The sequence below is a fragment of the Tursiops truncatus genome, chromosome 11 (assembly GCF_011762595.2).
Source record: "Tursiops truncatus isolate mTurTru1 chromosome 11, mTurTru1.mat.Y, whole genome shotgun sequence".
NCBI classification, from domain to species: Eukaryota; Metazoa; Chordata; class Mammalia; order Artiodactyla; family Delphinidae; genus Tursiops; species Tursiops truncatus.
In genome coordinates this window covers 99,763,618-99,788,475 of record NC_047044.1, presented here as the reverse complement: position 1 = coordinate 99,788,475, position 24,858 = coordinate 99,763,618, and the positions used below count along the sequence as shown (strand labels likewise).

Genomic DNA, 24,858 nt, shown 5'->3' with positions numbered 1-24,858 from the left:
AGCATTTTTGGAATATAATTTATATACCATCAAATTCACCTGTTTACAGTGTGCAGTTTAGAGAGCTGTACAACCAGCACCAGAACCTAATTTTAGAACATTTCTGTTAGCCTAAAAGAAACCCTGTACCTGTTGTCACTTACCTCTCACTCCTCCCTCCTCCCGACCTGGCAACTATTGCTCTACTTCCTATCTCAATAGATTTGCCGATTCCAGACATTTCATATAAATGGAAAGATGTAATACGTGGTCTTTTATGTCTGGCTTCTTACACTTAGCATGTTTTCAAGGTTCATCACGTCATGGCCTGTATCAGAACCCCATTCCTTTTCATGGCCAAGTAACATTCCCTTGTATGTACATTCTACATCTGATTTATCTGTTCCCTGACTGATGGACGTCTGGGTTGTTTCTACTACAGCTCTTATGAACACAGTGCTGCTATGAACATTCGTGTACAAGTTCTCATGTGGACAAATGTTTTCATTTCTCTTGGGTGGACATCTAGGAGTGGAATTGCTGGGTTATATGGTAGCTCTCTGTTTAGGCTTTGGAGAACCGCCAAGCAGTCCGAAGTGGTTCCACCATTTTACATTCCCACGAGCAGTGTGAGCTCCGGTTTCTGCACATCCTCATCAACTGTTGGTATTTCAATCATTTTTATTGTAGCCATTCTAGTGGGTGTGAAATGGTGTCTCATTGATTTGCAGTGATAACTTATGATGACTAATTATGTTGAGCATCTTTTCATGTGCTTATCAGCTGTTCATGTAGCTTTTAAAGAAAATGGCCATTTGAAATTAGGGTTTTTGTCTTCTTATTTATTGGGTTATAAGAGTTCTTTATATATTCTGGATATTAATCCCTTATCGGATATATGATTTGTAAATATTTTCTCCCATTCCGTGAGTTCTCTTTTCATTTTCTTGATGGTGTCATTTGAAACAAACAAACAAAATTTTTAATGCTTCATTTATGTATTTATTTATTTATTTTGGCCACGCTGCGAGGCATTTGGGATCTTAGTTCCCCGACCAGGCATTGAACCCATGCCCCCTGCGGTGGAAGCACGGAGTCCTAACCACTGGACCACCAGGGAATTCCCAAAAGTTTTTAATTTTGATGAAGTCCAATTAATTTTTCTCTTATCACTTATGTTTTTGGTGTCGTTTCTATAAAAAACACCTTCTAACCCAAGGTCACAAAGATTTACTCCTATATTTTCTTCTAAGTGTTTCACAGTTTTAATTCTTTAATTTAGGTCTATATTCTATTTTGAGTTAATTTCTGTATATGATGTGAGACCAGGGTCCAAGTTCAGCCTTTTGCATATAAATATCCAGTTGAGGTGTGCTCTAAGTGTAAAACACACACGGAATTGTACAGACTTAGAATTACTAACATGCTTAGAGGCATAAAGAAGAAGATTAAAAGGATAGAGGAAGAACAGAGACTATCAAAATAAACTTGAAATATTAACAAACTAACAAAATAGAGTTTCTAGAAATGGTGAAAAAAGCCAAAAAGCTGAATACCTCCAGCAATGATAGTAATTATCATTGGTAGTAACATCTCTGGTATGATTCCACAGGTACTGCACTATTTTACATGTATTTTCCCTTTTCATCTGCACAGCAGTCCAGTGAGGTAGGGACAATTATTTGTCCCCATCTTCAGGAAACTAAGGCTCAGGGAACCCAGCTTGTCCAAGGTCACCAGGCGGGCAAGTAGGAAAGCCAGGCCTGACCCCACTCTGAGTTCAAAGTCCACATTTTTATCTGTTATAGATTCTTGCAAGAATGCAACAAGAATGCAAACAAGATATGCATTTTGGCTACAGCCTGGCCTAGATTTTAGACAGTTGGAGAGATGAGTAGAGCAGGAGGAGTGAGGGGTGACTTGGCCAAAATGGGGGGGTCTCTCTGCTCAAAACTGCCAGCTTATTTCACAGAGCGCACCTGCCGTTAGCTGGTTCCGGCTCTCAGAAAGCTCTCGCGTTAACATGAAGCCCAGGCCCTGCCCCCACGAAGCCTGGCAGCGCCCCCAGCCCGGCCGCACCATGAGATAAGACACGAGGAGGGACCTGGGGAAAGAGGCCAGCCCGGTGACGCCCGACTGCTCCCTCCGTGACGTCCGTCCACAGCAGACACCATCCCTCCAGGGACTCAGGGCTCAGCCCAGAGCCCTCTGGTTTAAGACCAGCTCTACGGAGCTCTGATAAGCGCTGCCCTTCCAGAGGCTTCTGCAAACAGAATTGCCCCCGACCCTCTGGCCAAGGCAGCAGATGAGCCAGCCTTCAGTCCTGGGCAGGGGGTTCTCCGCAGCTGCGGCTGGGAGAGAGCAGGGACCGTTGCATCAGGAGAGTCAGCCCTCACATGGCTGACGTGTGCGGGGGTGGCGTGGTGAACGTGCAGGGCCGTTTCTGCCCCAGCGGAGTGCTGTCAGCAGGCAGGAGGTGAGGGGTGACGCTGCAGGGAGTTGTGAAATCTAGGCGCAGTGCCGCTGGGACCTTGCTGAGGGCTGGGGCCCCATCAGCCTGCAGGACGTAAAGCTGCCTCTTTTGTTGGTTCACAAAAACCATGGGAAGGAGCGGGGCCCTGACATCCAGGCAAGAGCCAGAGGACCCGGGGACCATCACGCCTCCCCCATGATCTGGGTCGCGACGCACAATTCGCCGCCTGATCGGAAGTGGTGCTGCCCTGGGTGGTGGGGACTCCGAGATGCCCCGGCGCGGTGACCCTGCTAGACCGCTGTCCTCGGCACCAGGCAGATAGGCGCCCCTCGCTTGCTGCAGAGCCGCGCTCCTGCAAAGCCGTTCATGAGCTGAATCCTATAGGGCTGCACTGCTGCAGGCGAGATTCCAGACTGCGGGTTCAACCAGAAGCCCAGGGGTCATCCTTACCCCTCCCTTTCCCACACCCTCCGCCTCCATCATTCAGCAGCTCCCCGCATTCCACTTCCATTCCCGCCGCCCCGCCCTGTCTCCCGGCCTCCTGACTCTGCCCTCCCATCCAACCTGGTGCTGCCTTTGTGGTGATCCCTCTAAAATGTAAGGAGGGCTTCTCTGGTGGCGCAGTGGTTAAGAATCTGCCTGCCAATGCAGGGGGACACGAGTTCGAGCCCTGGTCCGGGAAGATCCCACATGCCGCGGAGTAACTAAGCCCATGCGCCACAACTACTGAGTCTGTGTGCCGCAACTACTGAAGCCCACGCGCCTAGAGCCGGCACACTGCAACCAACAGTAGCCCCCGCTCGCCGCAACTAGAGAGAGTCTGTGCGCAGCAACGAAGACCCAACGCAGCCAAAAGTAAAAAACAAATTAATTAATTGAAAAATAAAATGTAAGGCTATCACTTCTCACTGCTCCCCGGGGCTCCAGGATAAAGTCTGAGGACCTTATGGGACCGCCCAGCCTGCCCCACACGCCCGCACCTCTCCTGCCTCACCTACAACCTGCCATCTTGCATCCACGCCCAAGGACCCCTTGGGTCCTGAGCTTGAGCCCGCTGCTCCCTCCCTGAGATTCTGGCTCCTCCTCCACCCCAGGAGAACTAAGCCTGGAACACGCTTCTCCCCGCCCTGGCACCTTCCAGGCCTGAGGGCTCCCCCTAGATCTTCCATCTGTCTCCGCCAGTAGAGAAGAAGTTCCCTGAGGGCAGGAGCTGTGTTCCTCAGTCTCTGCAGCCCCAACATCTAGCATCAGTGCCCGGGACTCAGCCGGGGCACCTGGAACCTGCTTATAGAATAAATGAATATCCAGGAGAGGGTGTTGTTCTGCTATTTATTTATTGTATTCTTAATCTTCATTATGTTTTTCCTGATTATAAAAGAAGGATGTGCAGGTATTCTATTGCTCCTTCCCCTTTTATTGAGGAGCTACTGGAGGCTCCATAGTCAGGCAGAGAAAAGAAAAACGAGTGAATTCACCACCCTGAAAGTATGTTGTCTACAAAGTAATAAGCATTTATTGAGTACCTGCTGTGTTCATAGCTTAGACCCTAAGTTCTGTGTTGGACATAATGCCGCTGATTCCACAGAGCTCACTTGCACTCAAACTTAAGCAGAAATGCAACAATAAGTTACACACTTATTAAGACAGAATTTAGAAATTTTAAGTAAGATTCAGTCATCAACACCAGGTTAAGCTCCTGTAGATACCCTTGGAATGCCCACAGTTTGCATTTAATGTCTGGCATTGGAATCGTAAAGGAATGAGGTTTTCATATTTTACTGTTTTTAGCACACCTAGGTCAAATCTTTACTGTACCCTACAATTAGTTATTTCAACCATTTTTTTCATCAACGACTTTTTACTCTATAATAACTATAGTTGCCTTGCCTAGTTGTTACCTATTTTCTCTGTGCTCATCTAAAATAAAGCATGACAGACAAAAAAAAAAAAAAGACGTGTTAGTTGTCAAAAATTGAAATTGAGAAAATATATAATTTAGAAAGGGAAAGTCCTTACTGTGAGATAAATTCCTTCCATATTTTATACTATGCTTACACTAATGCACAGTAGTATAAAATAGATACTCTGCATATTTCGCTTAGTTTTTACCAATATAAGATCATATCTTGGACTTCCCTGGTGGTCCAGTGGGTAAGACTCCACGCTCCCAATGCAGGGGACCTGGGTTCGATCCCTGGTAGGGGAAGTTCCGCACGCCATTTGGAGCAGCCAGAAAAATAAATAAAATAAATAATAAAGATCATATCTTGGGCTTCCCTGGTGGCGCAGTGGTTGAGAGTCCGCCTGCCAATGCAGGGGACACGGGTTCGTGCCCCAGTCTGGGAAGATCCCACTTGCCGCAGAGCGACTAGGCCCGTGAGCCATGGCCGCTGAGCCTGCGCGTCCGGAGCCTGTGCTCCGCAACGGGACAGACCACAGCAGTGAGAGGCCTGCATACCGCAAAAAAAAAAAAAAAAAGATCATAACTTATAAACAGCTCATACAGCCCAATATCAAAAAAACAACCCAATCAAAAAATGGGCAGAAGATCTAAACAGACATTTCTCCAAAGAAGACATACAGGTGGCCAACAGGCACATGAAAAGATGCTCAACATCACTATTTATTAGAAAAATGCAAATCAAAACTACAATGAGGTATTACCTCATACCTGTTAGAATGGCCATCATCAAAAAGACAAGAAATAACAAGTGTTGGTGAGAATGTGGAGAAAAAAGAACCCTCCAACACTGCTGGTGGAAATGTAAGTTGGTGCAGCCACTATGGAAAACAGGATGGAGCTTCCTTAAGAAACTAAAAATAGAGCTACCATATGACCCAGCAATCCCACTCCTGGGCATATATCCAGAAAAGAGGAAAACTCTAATTTGAGAAGATAGACGCACCCCAATGTTCATAGCAGCACTATTTACAATAGCCAAGACATGGAAGCAACCTAAATGTCCATCAACAGATGACTGGATAAAGAAGATGTGGTATATAGGTGTACACACACACACACACACACACACACACACACACACACACACGATACAGCTATTTGTGATTATTCTTCAGTGCTCGTTTGTCCATATTCTCTATTTTTCTATTGGTTCTCTTTAAAGACCTCTGTGTAAAGCAGGGAAATCAGTCCTTTGCCCTACGTGTTGCAATTTTTCCTCACTTGTCTTTGTCCTCTGACATTTGATGTTGTGTGGCAGTGTGGCGAGTGGCTACGGCACAGAATCTGAAGGCAGACAGCTAGGTAATCCTCGTTGGTCTCTAATTTACCAGCTCGGTGACCAAGATTCAGTTACTGAACCTCGGGTTCACGGGCTTTTATGAGAATGAAATGAGTTAAACGTGTAGAAAGGGTCCGGCACAGAGCTTAGCATGAAAAAGTGCTATGGGGGTATATGCTGCTGTTGTTACTATCTTGTATTCAAATAGCTTTCATTTTTATGCAAAATCAAATTCACTGATCCTTTACGAGTTCTGGATTCCACATCATGCTTAGAAAGACTTTCCTCAGTCTAAGGTTAGAAAACTAGCCACCAAGCGCGCCATTTAAAGGAGTCTGTGGGGAGTCCATTTGCAGAATGGATCTCCCCTCCCCAGCCCTCCCCCACTGTGCTCCTTCTAAGTTAATTCGGGATGGTTTTAAAGGGGAGGACTGCCTGTGTTTCCAACATGTGCAAGGACCAGGGAAGGTAGAAGGCACAGTGCTTTGGGAAATGGATGACAGTAGCTGCCGTTTCATGTCTAAAGGGTGGGCCTGGGCAGGTCACCCCTGCTTCATTAACTAAACCACTTCTGCTTGTCCATAAGTGGCAGCCTCATGCCAAGTTTCTGACCCTAAAGGAATTCATAGTCCAACATGAGAACAGACTAGTCATCAGGCGGAAGGTGTCACTGAAGGCCTGAAGGCCTCGTGGGGCGAAAGCATCCCTGATGGGAGGAGACTCACAGGTTGGCGGCAAGGAGGGGTGCAGAGGACGTTCCCAACACAGGGACAGGATGTCCCATCAAGACTCTGCAGACACGCCAGACCCTCCCGCTGCCTGTGCCCGCGGCCCCGGGGTGTGGTGCTGGAAGGAGGTGGTGAGGTGGAGACCAGCCAGAGGCCAGAGCAAGGAGCCGAGACTAAGACAGGAAATCTGGCTTCTCTCTCAGTTCCAGGACTTAACTTGTCAGATGGTCTTAAGGAAGTGACTTCACTCCTCTGTGCTCATTCGCTCATCCTTAAAATGCAGCCTCAGCTTGTGTCCTTAGGCCGTGCAAGTTCTACACGATGACACATGCGCAAACATTCTGTCCTGTGCAACGTAAACATCTGAGGTCCTCGGGCACTTTATGCTGCTAACCGGTGACTGCAGCTGTTCCTGCCTGGGGGCTTCACTGTGGGTTAGGCCGCTGCTTTCCCTGGGGCTCCGCCCTGCTCCCTGAAGTGGGGCAGCTTCGCAGGGACCCAGGCCTCCATGTTTGCACCCCTTCCTGGTCGCCTGCGCCTCCACCCGACTCTCCTAGTCCTGCTGTTGACCCAGATCAGGGTTCTACTCCGGCACCCTTTAACCCTGACACAGCTCCCACACGTGAAGGGGCTGAGCCTCCTCCCCTGACAGGTTTCGGTAGCAGGTTAGAAACTGCCCGCAGGCACTTCTGGCCTTGTTTTCCTCAGACGCTAGTGTGGGCCCTCTCCATCCCCAGCAATTCCACCATCTGCTCAAATTAAGGGTGAAAGGGCAGCGAGCATCCGGACCTCAACTCCTCTCCACACCGCTAGAGCCCAGCCAACAGCGTCCTCCAGTGGGCGGCAGGGGTTGCCTCAGGAGAGCAGAGTCCTGGAGGTCTGAAGACCACTGCGGAGGGCAGCCCCTGAGCCTGGCACCCACAGTCCAACGCGTAGGGCTCCTTTGCGGGAAGGGCACTTGGTGGGAGTTCAGGAACCTGGGTTCCTGTTTCAGCACTGCCTGATCATGTGACCTTGGACGGGTCCCTTGCCTTCTCTGGTTCTCGGTTTCCTCTTTGGTAAAAAAGAGGGTCGGGCACAGGGCTGAAACTGATGCCCTGCTGGCAAACAGAAATGTGCACGGTTGGTTTGGGGCTGAACACCTTAAAGTGAGGCCGGCATTTCCCATGAGAAGAATTTCCTGCCACTTCCACCATGGAAGGCATCTGTGTTTGTGTTCTTTGCTGCTCCCCAGTCCTGGCACTTGGGAAAGGAGCTAGGAGCCTCTGGCCTTTCTGGCACCATTATTTAAGAGAGGCAGAAAATGCCACTGGCCACCAACAGGAAGAGCTAAGTACAGAACCAGATCCGGCAGGTTATCTCACCTCTGGAGGCCAACCTTAACCCAAGATGCAGTGAAGAGTCACTGCGTTTCCCAAGGGCAGTGGTCCTCTTGGTGACAGAAATCCTTAAACCTTTTCCCTGCACTTACTAGCAGACTGGGCTGGCTTCAAGGGGCCTGCTCAGAAGGGTCAGCACTGAGAAAGGGCCCGTGCTTGGTTTAATGCCATTAGCATCTTAAAATTCTTCATACTTTTTTTTTCTTTTTTTTTTTTTCCGCTGCCATGCGGGATGCAGGATCTTAGTTCCTCGACCAGGGATCAAACCCGTGCCCCCTGGATTGGGAACGTGAAGTCTTAACCACTGGACCACCAGGGTAGTCCCTCCTAATACAGTTTGAACTAGGGGCCCTCAGGTTCATTTTGTACTGGACCTGCAAAGTATTATATGAACACCCACTTTGAAACTTTCACCAGTCTCTCCATTAGGGTACTGGTTCCCAAGGCAGGACTCTGATCTCCAGAGGAAGGACATCCTGAAGGACTCTTCTAGTCCCTCAAGATGAGCTGAGATGGCATACAAGCCCACAAATTCTCCTCCAACCTCCCCAAGTGGGTGGTCTCCTGTTTCCCACTTCAGCTGTCTCTCTCACAAGGCACCCACCTCTTTCTGTAACCCATCCCAGACTCCTCACCTCCGGGCTGTGCCCTCTGTACTCTGACTTCCTCAAAACAGAGGATGCTCGATAAACGTCTGTCGACTGAGGAAAGCAAACAGAGCTATCTTCTCAGAACAGGGTGCAGGGCAGTGCACACAGTGGGTGCTCAATCAATGCTGCTGACTCATGCACAGAGCAGGCTGGGGCACTGCGCCACATGGCCGTGCCTGTCCTCAGTCAAGGCATCACACGGACCATCATTCTCTCCCCTTCCGACCTGGTGAGGAAGGAAGGACAGGCCAGGGTTTCCTGGTGTGGAGGTGGAAGGACTACTCCCTACCCACCCCTGGGGTTCCAGTGCCAAAATGCCCTGCAGGAAATGGTATTAAGAACCCCCGACACTTGCAAAGCCCTTTAAAGTTTAAAACCCGCTTTCATTAACTTTCTCCTCAAACTGTCTTGCAAGTCAAGATGAATACTCCAAATACCAACTGTGGGTTGTTGTTCTAACATTTTTTCTTTCACTGAGTATATTCCTGGAGGAAAAATTAGGAAATGCAGTTAAAGCCCAGAGAACAAGGACACCTCAAATCCTAGGGCCTAGAGATGACACTGTTAACATTTTAGTCCATATCTCATGAGATTTATCTCCGTACGTAATATATACCTTTCAAAACAGGATAACGCTGTCACTGCTTTGTAATCTTACTATTCCCAGTTTTACAGGAGGCTAACAGAGGTCGCAGGTCACACAGCTGCTAGGGGTAGTGCTGGGGCCTGACTCTGGTGTCTTGACTCTGATGCTGGTGTCTGTATCCCTGAACCCGGCTGCTACTCAGACTCCACAGGGGCCGGAGGGGCTGCTGGCCATGGGAACGGAGCCCCAGCCAAGAAGGGTTTGCTCGGACTGGGCTTCAGGGAGAACACCCCGAAACTGCCTGGGTGTCCCCCAGCTCAGCGCGGGCGGGGCCAGGCCAGGCCCGGTGGCTCAGAGTTCCCACCTCTGCAAATCTGGACTTTGCCTGGCAGTAAACAGTCACAGGGATACGGGGTCAGCTGTCAGGCAGGGGCCCAGAGGGAGCAGGTGTCAGGTGGCAGGATCGGGCCACACAGCAGTGACCCTAGAGAGCAACTGGATATCTGTTGGTGGCCTTGGAGGGCTTGTCTGTTTGTATTTTTAGAAAAAGTGAGGGCACAGCAGTGACCCAGCAACTGTCTCGCTGCCTGGGCAACACGCTGGGCAGTGGAAAGGGGCTTCCAGCCTGAGTCCAGGCTGGTGGCTAAGGGCAGGACCGGCCGCCTCCCTTCCTTCTTTCCCTCCCCCCTCCCTCCCTCCTTCCTGAGCTCACACTACTAGCCAAATACTGAGTTAGGCACTAGAGGAAAGATTTCCTCAGGGCCCTGGCCTTCCACGAAGGTGGCAAAAGAACGAGAGCTGACCAGAGGCTTACAGAACAATAGTGGTCAAGAGCGAGAGCTCTGGCCTCAGACGGACCCAGGTTCAAATCTTGACTCCCCTGTCTCTAGCTGTGTGACCTCAGGCAAGTTGCTTAATCTCTCTGAACCTGCATTTCCCCTCTTAAGGTCTATGAGAAGCAAATGAGATAGTGCATAAACACACTTAGAAGAAGGCCTGGAACCTGGTAAGGGCTGGATAAACGCAGCTATGGAAAGAGAGGCTGTACCTTTGGAAGCATTCTGGAGCTCGGGCTGCCCAGCAGCGTCAGCATCACGGCTGGATCATTCCAGAGGATGCCGTGGGGCTTGGCTGAGAACGGGCCTGGGGCCTTCACGGCCCTTCAGCCAAGGGTCTGGCAGCCTGGCAGCGGCTCACCCCTTCCACCACACGCTAGCCCCTCACAGTGAAGGAGGGGCCGGCATCCTCTCGTTTTGCCAAAGAGGAGGCTGGGAAGCAGTGGGGTTGTGGGAGCTGCCCGAGGTCACCAGGGAAAGAAACGGCCGCCGGCTCCCAGCCCAGGGCCACCCGTCTGCTGACCTTCATCTCCCCCAGACCCTGGCCCACGACACCAGAGCTGCCTCTCAGGGTGCAGGAGTTGGGGCGGGAAGAGGGGTCTGCTGGGCCTGGCGGGAGAGCGGGTGACTCCTGGGGCTGCGGGGGGTGGCGGCAGCAATCCTGGCAGGCAGGCTCTGGGCCGAGAGGGCATCTGACTCAGGGCTGGCCGACCCTGAGGGCTGTTTGCACCTGGCTTTGCTATCTGGGACCCAGTGCCCTGGGGACGCCTCACCATCTTGATCCCACCCGCCCGGAGCTGCAGCTGGACTTCTTCCGGTGAGAACAACAGCATACCCCATCCTCTCTGCCTGCCTGTCTATGCCTGGCCCCTGGCAGCGCCAACCCCAGGGACAACAGACACCCATGCACACACACATGCACACACGTGCAAACGCGCTGAGGCTGTGATGCGGCACGGAGGGCCGCGTCAGGAGTGGACGCGCCTATGGAAGACAGGCCCTTTCCTGCACCCACAGAGGGCTCCGTGTAAGAGGTCCAGCCAGGGAGCACAGCTCACAGTGGTCCTCCCTCCTCAGCCCCTGGTGAATGAATACAGGGAGCCATCGTTGGCTCGTCAGGCTAGGTGCCGGGCTCTGCATACAGCCATGAGCAAGACGGATAAAGTCCTTGTTTCCGTAAAGCTTATCTACTGGGGTGGGACTGAAAAGGTCTTTTTATCTCCCTTATGCTTCCCCTTTTATGCACTTGATGCTCTACTAATCCTTGTCATTTTAGGGGATTAGGCGAACAGGGGTGTCGGGAAGGCGGCGATCTCGTGGTATCCTCGCTGCCCAGCACATGCTAGGAGCGGAGAACACATAGGATGTTGGCAGGTCTGCGCACGGCTGGGTGGGGTGGGAAATTCACCACCTTCCCTTTTCCCATCTCCGTGACAGATGTGATCTCCCGATGAGGTGTGCTCCCGTGGACTGAAGCCAGGGACTGTCGGCACAACGCTCACTGCTTCTCATTCTAATTGCCCGAGGTTCCAAGGAAGTAACGCTCGCCTTTTGCAAACACATCCTCTCGTGGGAACATACAAAACTCACACGCACCGTCGCGTGGAATGTTGATATTTTGCTTTACGATGAATTGTTCCGAGAGTCGTTTTCACTTACCCGTGTGTAGGCTTCCTATCTGGACACAGGTTCCGCCGCAAAATCTAAGGTTCTACAAAACCAAGGAAGGCTCAGTAAATGTTTGAGTGAAGACATGAAGAGGGTCTAAGGATAAACGTGACAGGACCTGTAAACAGGCACGCGGTGGGCATGACCCGGCACTGGGGACGGGAGCTGCTGGCATGTGTGGCTGGGGCCAAACGAATAAATTGGTTTTATTCACCATTCAGTGGGGAGGTCTGGAGAGATGCCCTCTGCATCCTTCAGGGTCCACCTCTGAGGGGTTTCAGGACCTACGCTTCCAGGGACTAAAGACTGTAGTGGTTAAGGACACAGGCTCTTTGGAACTTCCCTGGTGGTCCAGTGGTTAAGACTCTGTGCTTCCACTGCGGGGGGTTCAGGTTTGATCCCTGGTTGGGGAACTAAGATCCTATATACTGTGTGGCACAGCCAGAAAAAAAAAAAAAAAACACAGGCTCCAGAGCCTGCCTGGGTTCAAATCCCAACTCTACTTTCAACAGCTGGGTGATCCCAGGCAAAAGTACTGAACTGTTCTAAGCCTTGACCTTCTCATCTGTAAAACAGGTGTTGTTAAAAGAACTCAGTGACAGTCAATGGAAGTGTCTAGCACGGAGCTTAGAAGATGGTAAGCATGTGAGGCGCTGGTGACGAGCTCAGTGTGGCAGTGCAATGTAGACCAATGGCCCTCACACTTGAGGTGCATCAGACTCCCCTGAAAGCTTGTTAAAACACAGAGGGCTGGGTACCACCCCGAGTTTCTGATTCAGCAGGTCTAGGGTAGAATCTGAGAATCTGCATTTCCAACAAGTTCCCAGGTGATGCTGCAGTTGCTGCTTTAGGGACCATACTTTGAGAACCACTGGTCTAGAGAAGGGAGAACTCAGGTGTAGGACTTGGGAGCTGGGACCATCCCGCAGTGTCTGGTGACTTTGGGCAGTTAATCTCTTTGAGCCTCAATGTCTTTCCTTGTAAAATGGGACTCTTAATATCCACTTCACAGGAATTCCCTGGCGGTCCAGCGGTTAGAACTCTGGGCTTTCACTGCTGAGGGCCCGGGTTCAATTCCTGGTCAGGGAACTAAGATCCTGCAAGTTTCTCAGTGTGGCCAAAAAAAACCCCAAATAAACAAAAAAACCAGCTTCATGGGGTCATGCCTGGCATACAGCATTCTCAGTATTTAGCTCAGTTTGTTGGCCCTTGAAGGATGGGTAGGATCACCATGAGCAGAGATGGGTCAGGCGGGCCTGCGGGATGCTGCTGAGAACCCCAAAGCCCGGAGCAAAGTGCCGGATGGATCTGGAAGCCCCAGAGCAATGTGCTAATTCGGAAAGAACTCGTTTTCCAATTCTATGGAAGTTTCTATGTGGCAAATCCACAATTAACTTTGGACCCTGACCCAGATGGCTGACAAGGTGACCTAAGAAAAAGGAAGCAGCCCCACGGGGTTCCTATCACAGGCTCCGCGCCTTCCCGACCCTGCCTGCCCGCTCTGCTCCCGCGTGTCCACGGCCCCCTTTTGTCAGAGAGAAAGCCTGTCACCTCTGGACTCACAGGGGGATCAAAATCCCTGGGGCCCCTGGCCAGGCCGGGCTGCCCCAGGGCCCACGCAACCGTGTGCACCTGGGGCAGGGCTGGCGCCTTGCAAGACTGCGCCCAGGGCTCAGAGGAGATTTCCGGGCCAGTTTGGTGTTATGACGGCAACAGCACGCAGACACCCCATCCGCGGTGGATCAGAGCCTGTTGACGTTTAAGGGCGAGACCCATCGCTCTTGGCACGGGAACACTGCAGGCCGAGTGCCTCAGGGGTCCGGGCCTTGGCAGGCTTTGGCCTGAAGACCAGTGGCAGCAGCCGGCCTGAGTCACTGGTTCCGAGGCAGGATACCCGGGGAAAAAGGGCTCTCCCTGGACCAGGGGCACAGATTCACTGTCCAAACAGCACGCTCCTCACCCAGCAGTCCTTGGGCCTGAAATCCCACCCTCAGAGATCCATTGTTTGGTCTTTTTCAAAATAACTCTTTGAAGTAACTCTTTCATATAAAAAATTCAATGCTGTGCTCGTTTACTGGGCATTCAATGTGGGCAAATCACTGAGCCTGGCACCGTGGAGACCCAGGAATACGGAAGACGGATTCCCCACAGGAAAGCAGGTGGCTGGAGGGGCCACCTGGAGGGCTCCGAACACAGCCCAGGGTCTAGAAGGGAGGGCCGGCCTCCCAGGGGGCACGGGGAAGAAAGGCCTTTAGTCCTGGAGGGGGCAGGAGCAGGTGGAAGGCTGGCGTGTGTTCAGGGAACAGTGAGTCAGGCGGTACGGCCCCGTAAGGAGGGTGAGCCCTCAGCCCCTCCAGGGAGGGCAGAGGAGCAGGACACCAGCTGGAGACGCAGGTGGAAGCCAGCTGGGGGGGTCTGCACAGCAGGGACCGTGGGGACCCAGTGTAGGTGGCCTTGTCTGAGAATTTCCCTCCCTGGGAGATGGGAGGGAGCTTGAAGGGGAGCGTCCCCCAGGTGACAGGCGAGGAGACAGGTTCCCGGATGGGTAGAGAAGGGTTTCAAAGACCAGGGGTGCTGCTGAGAAGACAAACCTTCGGAATGTGGGCTGGGTCGGGCTGAGTCAGCACCTAGTACTTAAATGCCTCTAGGCCCACAGGTGGGAGTGTGGTCCTGCGTAGGAGAGTTTTCTCTCTCACCTCATCCTCGTTCTAAGGTTTCACAGCTTTCACAGCACATTCACCCACATCACCTCGCTGATCTTTTTAACAGCACTTTGGACTAAACAGGGCATATTATTCCCATTTCACACATGGAGAAGCTAAGGCCTAGGTGAGCTGAAGTTATAAATTCTGCTTTATAGGAACCACTGGGCTTTTGGGGTGCATATTCGTTTCTGTTTTATTTATTTATTTACTATTTATTTTTAGATAGTTCAAACATTTACATGAGTCAAAATTCAAAATGTCCGGATGAAAGCTTCTCTGTCAACCCTACTCTTCCAGCTGCCCGGGTCACCTCTTACCAGTTTGAACTCAAGCCTTTTGACTATGGGGGTAGGGTCCTTTCTGCCGCAGTGGGGCAGGGGCTCAGGACACAGCCCCCCTGTAGATTCAGGAAAGCCCAACGTAAGTGCCACCCCAGGAGGGGTGTTATACCTCCTCTGACAAGTATCCATTTGGTCTTCTTTCATCTGAGGCCACATAAGTCTATCTTTAGAGCCTAAACTCCTTGAAGGCAGGGAGTCTATCTTCAACTTCTGGGAGGTCATAGAGTAGGGGTTAAAATTAGAGGCTCTGGCATATAGAGAACTGGGATAAAAACTGTGCTGTGGGACAAGTTACTCAGGCTCTCTGAGGCTCTGTTTTTTCAGCTACGATAAGGATGCCCTCACCAACTTCACGGGGCTGTGTGGGGACTGGATAAGATGACTTACGTCCCGTGTTTAGCTGTGTGTCAGGCACAAGGTCTGTGATCTGTAACTGGGAACTGCCATCGTTCCCAGTGTTCTGGGGCCCGCGTGTGTCTGCAGCATGACAGACCCGGGCACCCTTTCACACTTAATCCTGACAGAGAATCAGGGATCTCAGGCAAGTCGGCACAGTAGGTCCCTCAAATCCATGTATCTGAACCAATCGCTCGCTCTTCCTGGGCTGGGATCTGCCCTTCCCGTTTGTGAAACCAGCCCTCCAAAGGCTGGCTCTTCACTGTCTCCTTTCAGGTGGTTTTTCTGGGGAGTCGGGCATTTTGACAGAGGGGCCGACAGCCCACTGCTCCTCTGGGCCTATTTTGTCTAATGCCCTGAGTCTGAGCTGATACACGGGGAAGCTGCCATATGGCTTTTCTCAGGGCTGACAGGAATGACTCACTGGAGGGTCACCCCTGCCCTGGAGCTGCCGAGGGCAAGTGACTCATGGCCTCTGCCTCTCGGAAGCCATGTCCTCGGCCCCTGAGACTACAGGCAGAGGAGGGGGCTTCCCCGCTCCTAGATCGCTCTGGGTTGGAAGGGAGCCAAGACATCATTTATCCCACCTCCCTCATCTCGCAGATAAGAAAGGGAACCTGGTGGTGGGAACAGGCACACAGCCAGCTGGTTGCAGGAGCAGGATTTGTACCTGCCTTGACTTCTGTGGTTCCCTCTGGGCTGCGGCAGATCCCCACCCCTGGGCCTTCCAACCACAGCGCCCTCACTCCTGCCTCGGGCTCCAGGTCCTAAACACTCTGAGCAGTGGATCCCGTGGCTTTTTGGTAGGACAGTTACTTACCCCTTTGGAAGAACATCCCTGGAATCTTGTTTCCAAGAAAGGGCAGAATGATCTGTTGGAGCTGGTGTTCCCACGGACCTTAGGGTCAATAAACAATATAAAATTGTGTTTACTTTTCTCTTAAAAAGAGGCATTCCTTTCCCATCCAACTCAAGTTTTGTCAAGAAACAAAAATATAGGCCAGCAAGGATTAAGGGATAAATAATCGTCTGGCAGAACAATGGAGCAATCCATGACTTCAAGGGATGGAATCCACACCAGCCTTGGGAGCTGGGACTTGGCAAGCAAGCCAGAGCCCGGGAACAGGGACGGAGGGCAGGGCGAGGAAAAGGGAGGGAAACGACTGTGCTGGGGCAGGGCCAGGCGGGGGACGACTCGGGGGACCCGGGGAGGGGTCTGTGGTGTCATCCCACCCCATCTCCAAACCCAGGTGCTCTTGCCGCCCAGAACCCCGGAGCCCGGACTTCCCATCAGCAGGGCCCTGCCTAGGCGCTCAGCTGCCGCGGGTGGGCAGGTTGAGGGGCGCGCGCATCTCCAGCAGGGGTTCGTCTCAGGCTTGGCGCCCCGCTGTCCTGGAGGAACAGTGCAGGGCGGGGGTGGGGGCCTGAGACGTAGACACAGAGGGTCAGGGGTCACGGCAAGACGCACTTCAGACGGGAAGAGTACGAGGCTCGGAGTTCTCTTTGCTTTGGGGAGGAGCCCGCTCACTCGGCCTCCAGAAAGGGATCTCCCCGGTTTGTGGATGTGGAAACTGAGGCCCAAACTGGGAGGCCCAGAGCCGGGGGTCCCGGCCGCCAGCCCCCGGCCCACGCCCGGAGGATTCAGACGACGACAGGGGTCTGGGGAGGCCCGCGCCCACCGCGCCCGCGCGCTCCGCAGACCCCCGGGCGCAAGGGGCGGACCCCGCGGAGCCGCCGGTAGTCCCGGGTGGGAAGGCGCCGGGTGGGGAGGGCGCGGGCGGAGGAACTGAAGTGACTCAGGCCGGTTCTCAGGCCGGGCCTTTGTTCCCGGGACGCCGACCTTAAAGGGCCAGCGCCCGAGGCAGAAGCGCGCCCGGCGGCCTCCCCCCGCCCCCGCCCCCGCCCCCACTCCCACTCCTCCTGGGGTCGCTCCTAGGCTCCGGGCTCTTGGCAGAAAGTGGGGCGTCCTGCAGGATTCAGGGGTTCATCCAATCGAATCCTCAGGCCATAAGGGAGGGCCCTCAGGTCATTTCAATCATCCCTCTGCCTCAGGGCAGGGCTGCACCTAAAGTGGCTCAGGGGGATTAAGAAAACCCTTTTCCTGCTTTTTAAAGATACTGCCACGGGGCGACCCCTTTCTAGGCAGCGTCTCCCAGGGTCTCCCAGCCATCTGTCTTCTAACCAAGTCCCCACCCTGCAAGGTGACCCACCCACGCAGGCCCCAATATCAGGACTGGATCATTTGCACCCTCATTTGACACGCTTGGTGGGTTTTAGGCCGGCCTGTGCAGACCTGTGAACAGGCTCCCGTCCCGGGCCTCCACGGGGTCCAGGTTTCACACCAGTCCTGTCCTGTCCGAGGATCCCTCGCCACTCCACCCCCCAACGCCGCGCTGCTGGTACCAAAGTTGCTCCTCCGGGCCCTGAGCGCCACCACGCGGACACGGGAGAACGGTGCCCTGGGGGACTTAGAGGGGCCCCTGAGAGCTTCCTGCCACCACTCTCAGTTATAAAGCAGCCTGAACTGGCGCAAATCAAAATAAAAGCAGGCCCTAAATTAAAGAGGAGAGGATGAGGCCTGTCCCCTTCTGTGCTCCCGGGAACCCACATCCTCTGTGAAGCGATGGCCCTGAGATCACTTAACAACCAACGCCCATCAGGTCTATTAAAACCTAGGAACAGCCGTCGTTGCTGAGGCTCTGGAAGACCTGTGCCCGTGATACCCACCTCTGCTACCCCTGCTCAAAAACAAAACAACGAAACACCGCTAGAGGTTGGGATTTATGGTTACGCCCACTGTTCATATGCAACTTTTCAGAGAAGGGGGTCTCTCCCTGAAGCTTTCTTAGTAATTTCACAGTTTATCAGATCTTGGACTTAGAGCCGGGTTGGGAAGGAGGAGAAAGTGCAAAGCTCGTCACTATGGGCAAACTGGAGGTGGGGGGTGGGGGGGAACAGCGGCAAAGAAGCCCCAGCTCACAGCTGTGCCCGGCAGAGGCCTCTGCGTCGTGGAGAGAGCCGGGGGCTGCCCCGTGGACTCATTCTCCTTGTGAGGGCATTTTATACCCAGAACAAAGATTTACCAGGTAAGCTAGGACCACAGGCTGTAGCCTCAGGGCCGACAGGGACAGTGTGGGCTTCGTGGGGTATTGGCCTTGGGATCCCTGGCCCTAACCAACCAGGCCAGCCAGCTCCAGACAAGCCCAGAATCCAAAAGGGGCAACCAGAGCTCTCTGAGACCTGCCCCATCCAACCACCCGCGCACCCGCCCGCTCAACAGACATCCCATCCAGGCTGTAGCATCTCCAAGACCTCCCTTCCTCTCCTTTCTCACCCCCATTCTCCTTCATTTCCTTGACAGCCTGACCCTAAATCAAGACCATAACCTTTCAACGGGTCTCCCTGTCTCTGGGCCCTCATGAGCCGCTGCATCCCAGGCGCCATATACTAAATGAATCTCCCTAAAACCTACCCAGGTTCTCTTGAGTGACGGCAGGGTTGCCTACACCATCCAGTCTGAATTTCTTGGTCCAGCGCAGAGGCCCACACCACAGGCACTGCATCGTGACTCTCTCTTTTAGAGTGAGTGACTTCTCAAGAAGAAGAGCTTCGTTTTAATATTTCAAAATCAAATCAAATGTAAATTATGCTTCAATAAATTCTCACCGAAAAGTAATACAAAAACAAACGAAGAGCCTTTGGCCAGTATGTTTTGCTGTGTGCGTGCGTGTGGGCACACAGACGTGTGCCCGAGCAGGGCTGCGGCTCCAGAGCTCCCCGCGAGGGCCGGGTGGGACCCACAGGCAGCTCCTGTTCCATTTGTGAAGCTCTGCACCCCACCTCGGGGCCGCATCGTTCTGGAAGAAGAGGTGCCTTTTCCTTCTCCAGCCAGGCCTCAGAGCTGAGACGCTTTCCTCTTGGAGGAAAAGAGCCGCCCAAGGCCAGGCCTGGCCCAGGTAAGATGGCAAATAAAATGAGGACTGCTCGTTTACAAGCAGCCCAGGCTCCTCCCTTTCGATGTGTGAAGGTGTGAGGCAGAGTGACCCTCCATGAAATAGAAATTACAACACAGCATCATTTCCAAGTTCAAACGCACATAAGGGTTTTCTAGCCCACCTCTTTATTCTCTCAGACCACAGCACCGAGAAGGGGGTTACCTGCCCTCGTTTCCCACCTGGTGAGGGGAGACCTTTAAAACTCCACTCCTCTTCCCAGCCTCTCAACCATTTTCCTTCCGGAGCCTCCCAGGTAAGCCTGTGTTTTGTCCCCTACAGCCTGGGAACGCCAGCCCCAGGAGGAGCCCACCCATCAACCTGAACCACTATGCCACCGAGAAGAGCGTGGCAGAGAGCATGCTGGACGTGGCCCTCTTTGTGTCTAACGCCACGCAGCTGAAAGCGGTGCTGAAGCAGGGGCTGTCCCCTCATCACTACACCACCCTCGTCACCCTCATCAGCATCTCTCTGCTTCTGCAGGTGGTCATTGGAATCCTCCTCATGGTCATTGGTGAGGAGCCCAGGCCTAGAGTTGGCCTCGGGGTGGGGGGGTGCCCCCCCCGGTGGGAAGAAAAGCCTAAGTGCCTCCCTGTCACACCCTGCATTTGCACAGGCCACCTTCTCAGCCATAAGCTGCTGTTAGCCCTGTGCACCTTCAAATGCCCAAGTAACAACCACACAGTGCAGGCAGGCACCCTGTCCCACCTCCTGGTATCCCATCTAGTGGCCACTCCATAATACCTGCTGAATGACTATGCTCACTAACTCATAGCAGCGTGCCTTTGAGCCTCTTGTGCGAGCGTGCATCCCTACCCTTAGAAGACCCAGTATAACTTTGCAAATCCCGGCTCTATTGAGTACCGCATGGATAGCCCACACTGGTCAGTTGGGGAGAAAGCAGCTCAGCACAATGGCTGCCACCTCCCTTGATCTCTGAGGGACCAGACTTTCTCTGGACTCTAGCAGCTGTGGTGGGGGAAGCTCCAGGCTGTGGCCACCGCCCCCCCGCAGACACTTACCTGCCACTCCCCCTTCTCCACAGCTCGACTGAACCTCAACGAGGTAGAAAAGCAGTGGCGACTAAACCAGCTCAACAATGCAGCCGCCACCTTGGTCTCCATCACCGTCGTCATTAACGTCTTCATCAAGGCCTTCGGGGCACATAAGACTGGGTTCCTGGCTGCCAGGACCTCAAGGACCCCTCTCTGAACACAGCCTAGAAGGCAGGTGAGGGAGGATGGGAGGTCCCCAGGTGGCACTTCTCACCTCTGGGGCTTTGGGCTGGGAGAGAGAGAGCCTTGCCAAGCAAAAGGGGAAGACCTGGGGCAGGGACGGGCTCTTGGAGAAGAGCTTGGCTTGGGACTCCCCAAGGTCCCCTTGTGCTCTCTCTTCTTAGGCTGGGCTTCTCTCCAGCCTGGGCTGGGTGGAGGCTGTGGTTAGTGGGGGGAAGAGGGAGATGTGGGTTTTCTCTTTGGCACTGTCCAGCAGCCCCTACAGCTCCAATCGTGGTCCACGGGCCAGCAGCGTCAACAAAACCACTGGGAACTGGCCGGCAGTGCAGAGCCTCAGGCCCCGCTTCAGATTCAGATCTGAACCCATACCTGCGTCCTGAGAAGCCTGCCAGGGCAATCGTGGGACACTTAAGCCTGAGGCACTGGTCTGACCTGCCCTCCTCACCATCTCTCTGCTTCCCTACAGGTTCTGGGCCGGCCACTGCTTCCTGCTCTCTCCCCCGCTGATCTGCCAGGCTGATGGGCACAGTCCACAGCCCCTGGGAGAGCTCCTGGAAGGGCAACGTAGATACCCTTGCTTCCTACCCTCGGCCCTGGAACAAAGATGGGCCCTTTTATTAGCTTAAGTGAACTCATCTCGGCCTGGTGTCCTGAGCTCGGACTGGGGTACCACCCACCTTCCTCCTGGCAGCATCTCCTGTACCTAAGGCATGCATACCGAAGGCTGGGCCTGCCCAGCTTAAGGACTTTGGTTCTGACCCCACCCCATTCGTCCGCTCTGCTCCAGGCCTGTTTTCCCTTTCTGTGGGATGGAATGATTTCTCTTTATAAAGGTTTCTGCAAATCCACTGTGAGTCAGTTTTTACGTCTTCAGTTGGGGAGGCTCGAGCACCCGGGCTGCTCTCTCCGTGTCCTAGAAACGGCTCAAAGGAGCAAGCCCTAGCCCGGAGGGGGAAGAGGCTTTTAAGTCATTCCCTCTCCTCTGGGTCCTGCTGAGTCAAATTTCCTGGCCTAGTGCCTTGGGCTAATTACCATCTGCTGCATCAGTGGCAGACGAGTCATTTCTGGATTGGTGTGTGTACGCATGGTGCTTTTTGAGAACCTACTATAGGCTGCCCCAGCTTTCATAGCAGCATCTTCTCTTGGGCATGAGTTTAAGGAATACAAACTAATTTTGATCTCTGCCTAGACCAAATATGACTAGGACAGTACCTTTGTACCTGTAAAGCAGCAACAGGGCACCCCCAGCTCAAACAGAAATGACTTTTAGATTGTCTGCTCTTTTATTTTTATTTATTTATTTTCACATTTTATTTATTTATTTGGCCGCGTCGGGTCTTAGTTGCGGCACGCAGGATCTTCATTGCGGCGCGCGGGCTGCTCTCTAGTTGTGGCACGCGGGCTCCAGAGCCCGTGGGCTCACTAGTTGCAGCATGTGGGCTTAGTTGCCCCGTGGCATGTGGGATCTTAGTTCCCGACCAGGGATCGAACCCACGTCCCCTGCGTTGCAAGGTGGATTCTTAACCACTGGACCACCCAGGAAGTCCCTATCTGCTCTTTTAGAATGAGCCACACCTCAGTTTCTCTCCACTGTTTACCCAGCCATCCTGTGTCCACCATCCTTTCTCAACTGAAACCACCAACCTCCATGAATCTAGTGCTCAGAAAATGCTCCTCAGACAGGAACCAGGTACGCCCCTTCAAGTAAACCACAGCCCAGGGAGGGTTGACCCCAGCCCCCAGGCGGTGAAGGGTGGAGGGTCCCTGGCACATCCGTCAGAGGCTTGACAGCTGCAGGACAGCGACGTGAACCCTGGGCCCACCCCTCTCCCACCCTGATGGGCCAGAGGAAAACACAAGAGCGTTTTGTTTTCTGAGAAGATGCTGTATTCAATGCTTTCCCTCCCCCCACCCTACACATTTCCCTACAGAGTAGGGGCCATGCCAGGCCCTCTCCATTAAGGCAGGCGGTGTGGAGGTAACAAACATCAAACACAAGGCACTGGCTGGGGCGGGGGGGGGGGGGGGGGTGACGGATCAGGCAGGGGAGGCTGGGCGGGCTCCCGTCATCAGGAGGGCTGAAGCGGGAGGGCTGTCTGGGTAGCTTCGGACCTTGCAGGGCGATGCCCAGGGATACAAGCAGCCCCAGAAAGAAAGCTGGCACCGCAGCCAGCCAACTGCAGCTCTCGCCTACTCCCTACAGCCCTTTTCCCAAGGCACGGAGCCTGAGCAGGGACCATAAAAAGCCACGGCCTGAGGGCAGATATGGCCTCCGTAAACCACAGTCTATGAGTTGAAAAGTCTGTGTCCTTCCTGATTTCTTAAGAGGGAGGCAGGGATTCTCTTCAACCTCCAGAAGGTTCTCGGGGGGCTCCATTCTCCCATACGCCAAGTTCATGCTCTTGGTGAATGCGGGGCCCACCAAGTGGACCCAAGTAGACTTGGACTCCGCCACAGCACAGAGCCTGGGCCCAGCTGACTGGCCCCCTGGGCCCTGCTGCAGCTCCCCCTACGCCCTTCCTCACAGACACTGGGCTTCGAGATGCAGCGTCCGATGTCCGTTGGTGAATCAGGGTAGCGGCAGAGGCAGCAGTAGTAGAAAAATCCCCAGCCATGAAGGCGTCTGGGATCATTAGTGCAAGATAAGTCTGTGATCGTAGGTGACAGAGAGGGTGCCCCAGACTACGAAGGTCAAGGGCTGTGTTCCCTGAAACGGCTTCACTTTTCATCCTCCGGCCCTGCTCCCTTCCACGTGAGGAAGTAGTTCAGAGCGATCCCCTTACCTCCCCAGACCTTCCCCCCGGGTCCCTGTTCCCTAGTTCCGGGTGTCTTCCTCCTCGTCTTCCCCACCGGGCCGGCCTGGGGCCCTCTCTGCAGGAGGGAGCTGGGCTGTGAGGACTCAAGCTGCCCACTTCCCTTCTCATCCCTTCCCGCTGGATCCCACCCCTCCTCTCATCCTCTCCCGGCCCTGCTTCACATGGTCCCCAAGGCCCAGCTCACAGGCCGCTGGGACAGAAAGGGGCTTCTCGTCCCTGCCTTCCCCACCTTGCCCATGATACACGGCCTATTCACCCAACACCAGGGGGCCAGGAGCCCCCTGCCCATCGGTTCCCCGGCTCCCAACCCCCCGTGGCACCGGGAAGAGGATGCCAGTCTGGAGTTAGTGCCGCCTGGAGGGTAAGGTTAATGCCCTAATTGGTGGCCAGCTGTCGGGTGGCCACCTGGGAGAGATACGCGTGTCCTGGAGCCACACGCCTGTGGGAGAGCTGAGAACGACTCCACGTGAGGCCAGCTCCTCGGTTACCAATCAGCTGTTGGTCAAGGACCGAGCGACGCACCTGTGGGTCTGAGGTATGCGGGGGGCCCCCTAAATGCACGACTCTGCCCCCTCACAGTCAATGCTGGATCTGGACAGGTACAGTTTTGGTTTTCTGTTAAAAAAATAAAAACCCCAATAAAATACGTCCAATAGGAGAGCTTCCCAGTCCACTGCCCCCTGAGGGGCCCAGGGTGGACGCTGGAAGGCACCTCCCGGTCAGGGTGGTGTCGCCCAGGTAGGGCTTTCCTTCCTCAACCCGGTTCCGCGGCCCGTCCCAGGAGCTGTCCCGTCTCTTTCCCATCTTCTGGCTCCGGAGGCCCAGAGGTGGGGAGAGGCCTTGGCCTCCTCCCATGGAGGACGGCTGCCGGCGCAGGGGGTGTCGGCTCGGAGGCCCCTCGGGCCCAGCGCGGCCCCTGCTCCCCTCCCTCCTTCCCTCCGGCAGCAAGCGGGCACTGGCCAGGCCACCGTGGTGCAGGGGCCGGAAGCGGTGGGTCCAGCGGGCCACCCCCGGGGTTACGGCGTCTTCATCTGGCGGCGGTTCCACATGCCTCGCTTGGAATGGAAGTGATGGAAGAAATTCCGGAGGGAGAGACGCTCCACTTCCAGGCCTGCTTGGAGGATCCTGGGTGGGAAGGGGCGGGATGAGCAACAGGTGCACAGAGGCGGGGGTGGGGAGGGGGGCCCCCCGAGGAGCCTGCCTTCCACGTCTCCGCCAGGCCCTGTCCCTGTCACCCTCTGGCTACTCCCCACGGGGCAGGGGAGCGGGTGGGGCAAGCAAAGAGAGCCAAAGGGCCTGGGCTGGAAGCCCAGCTCCGGACCTATGAGGCACGGCATCTTTCAGAGCCTCTCCCTCTACAAAGGATAGCGATGGGCTGGGTACTGCGAGGGTGAGGCCAGGACCAGTGATGATGGAGGCGGGGGTCGGGGGTGGAGGGTGGAGGCCACAGAGCAGACCTCGCCCATCCCTCCCCGCCCCCTTTCCATATACATGGCCTGTTGGGAGGCCTGAGCTTCCAGCAGGTGGAAATAACTGGAATTTGGAGCCGTTTCTCTCTCCTCGGGCTTCAGAGGAGGCAGGGAGGTCCAGAACTGGTCGAGGTCTGCCTCTTCGCAGCGGTGGGGGTGACACCAGCCTAGGCTTCTGTCCACCTTGGGGTCTGACTGACAGAGCTTTACGGGAGCTGAGTTATCTAATACAAGCTCCCTCACCCTCCCTCCTTTGCACCTTAAATTCCCTTAGTTTTGTCACCTTCCCTCCTGCCTGCTCTCTAGGGAAAAAACAAACAGACCAGGTTGTTAAGCCTCCAACAGTCACAGCTGTGAGATTTG

The 24,858-nt window shown here is 54.1% G+C and overlaps 2 protein-coding genes across 7 annotated transcripts in view; one reads left to right on the top strand and one right to left on the bottom strand.

Moving 5' to 3' along the window:
• B4GALNT3 (beta-1,4-N-acetyl-galactosaminyltransferase 3) overlaps positions 1 to 24,858 on the bottom strand; it is a 202,140-nt gene that overhangs the window by 88,028 nt on the left and 89,254 nt on the right. For 5 of the 6 annotated variants that reach the window (XM_073789256.1, XM_073789257.1, XM_033867222.2 and 2 more), the window contains exons 20-22: positions 19,998 to 24,151; positions 15,804 to 15,881; positions 11,533 to 11,584 (exon numbers count right to left, since the gene is read on the bottom strand). In XM_073789256.1, coding sequence (XP_073645357.1) covers positions 24,043 to 24,151 — 109 coding nt within the window. In that variant the 3' untranslated portion in view covers positions 11,533 to 11,584; positions 15,804 to 15,881; positions 19,998 to 24,042. Of the gene's footprint in view, positions 1 to 11,532; positions 11,585 to 15,803; positions 15,882 to 19,997; positions 24,152 to 24,858 lie in introns of those variants that run through there. The other variant, XM_073789258.1, reaches the window with a different exon arrangement.
• On the top strand, positions 19,288 to 20,188 carry NINJ2 (ninjurin 2). The gene is made up of 2 exons (XM_019925923.3): positions 19,288 to 19,489; positions 20,021 to 20,188. Exons 1-2 carry the CDS (start codon positions 19,336 to 19,338, stop codon positions 20,185 to 20,187), a joined length of 321 nt encoding a protein of 106 aa, XP_019781482.1. The 5' UTR covers positions 19,288 to 19,335; the 3' UTR covers position 20,188.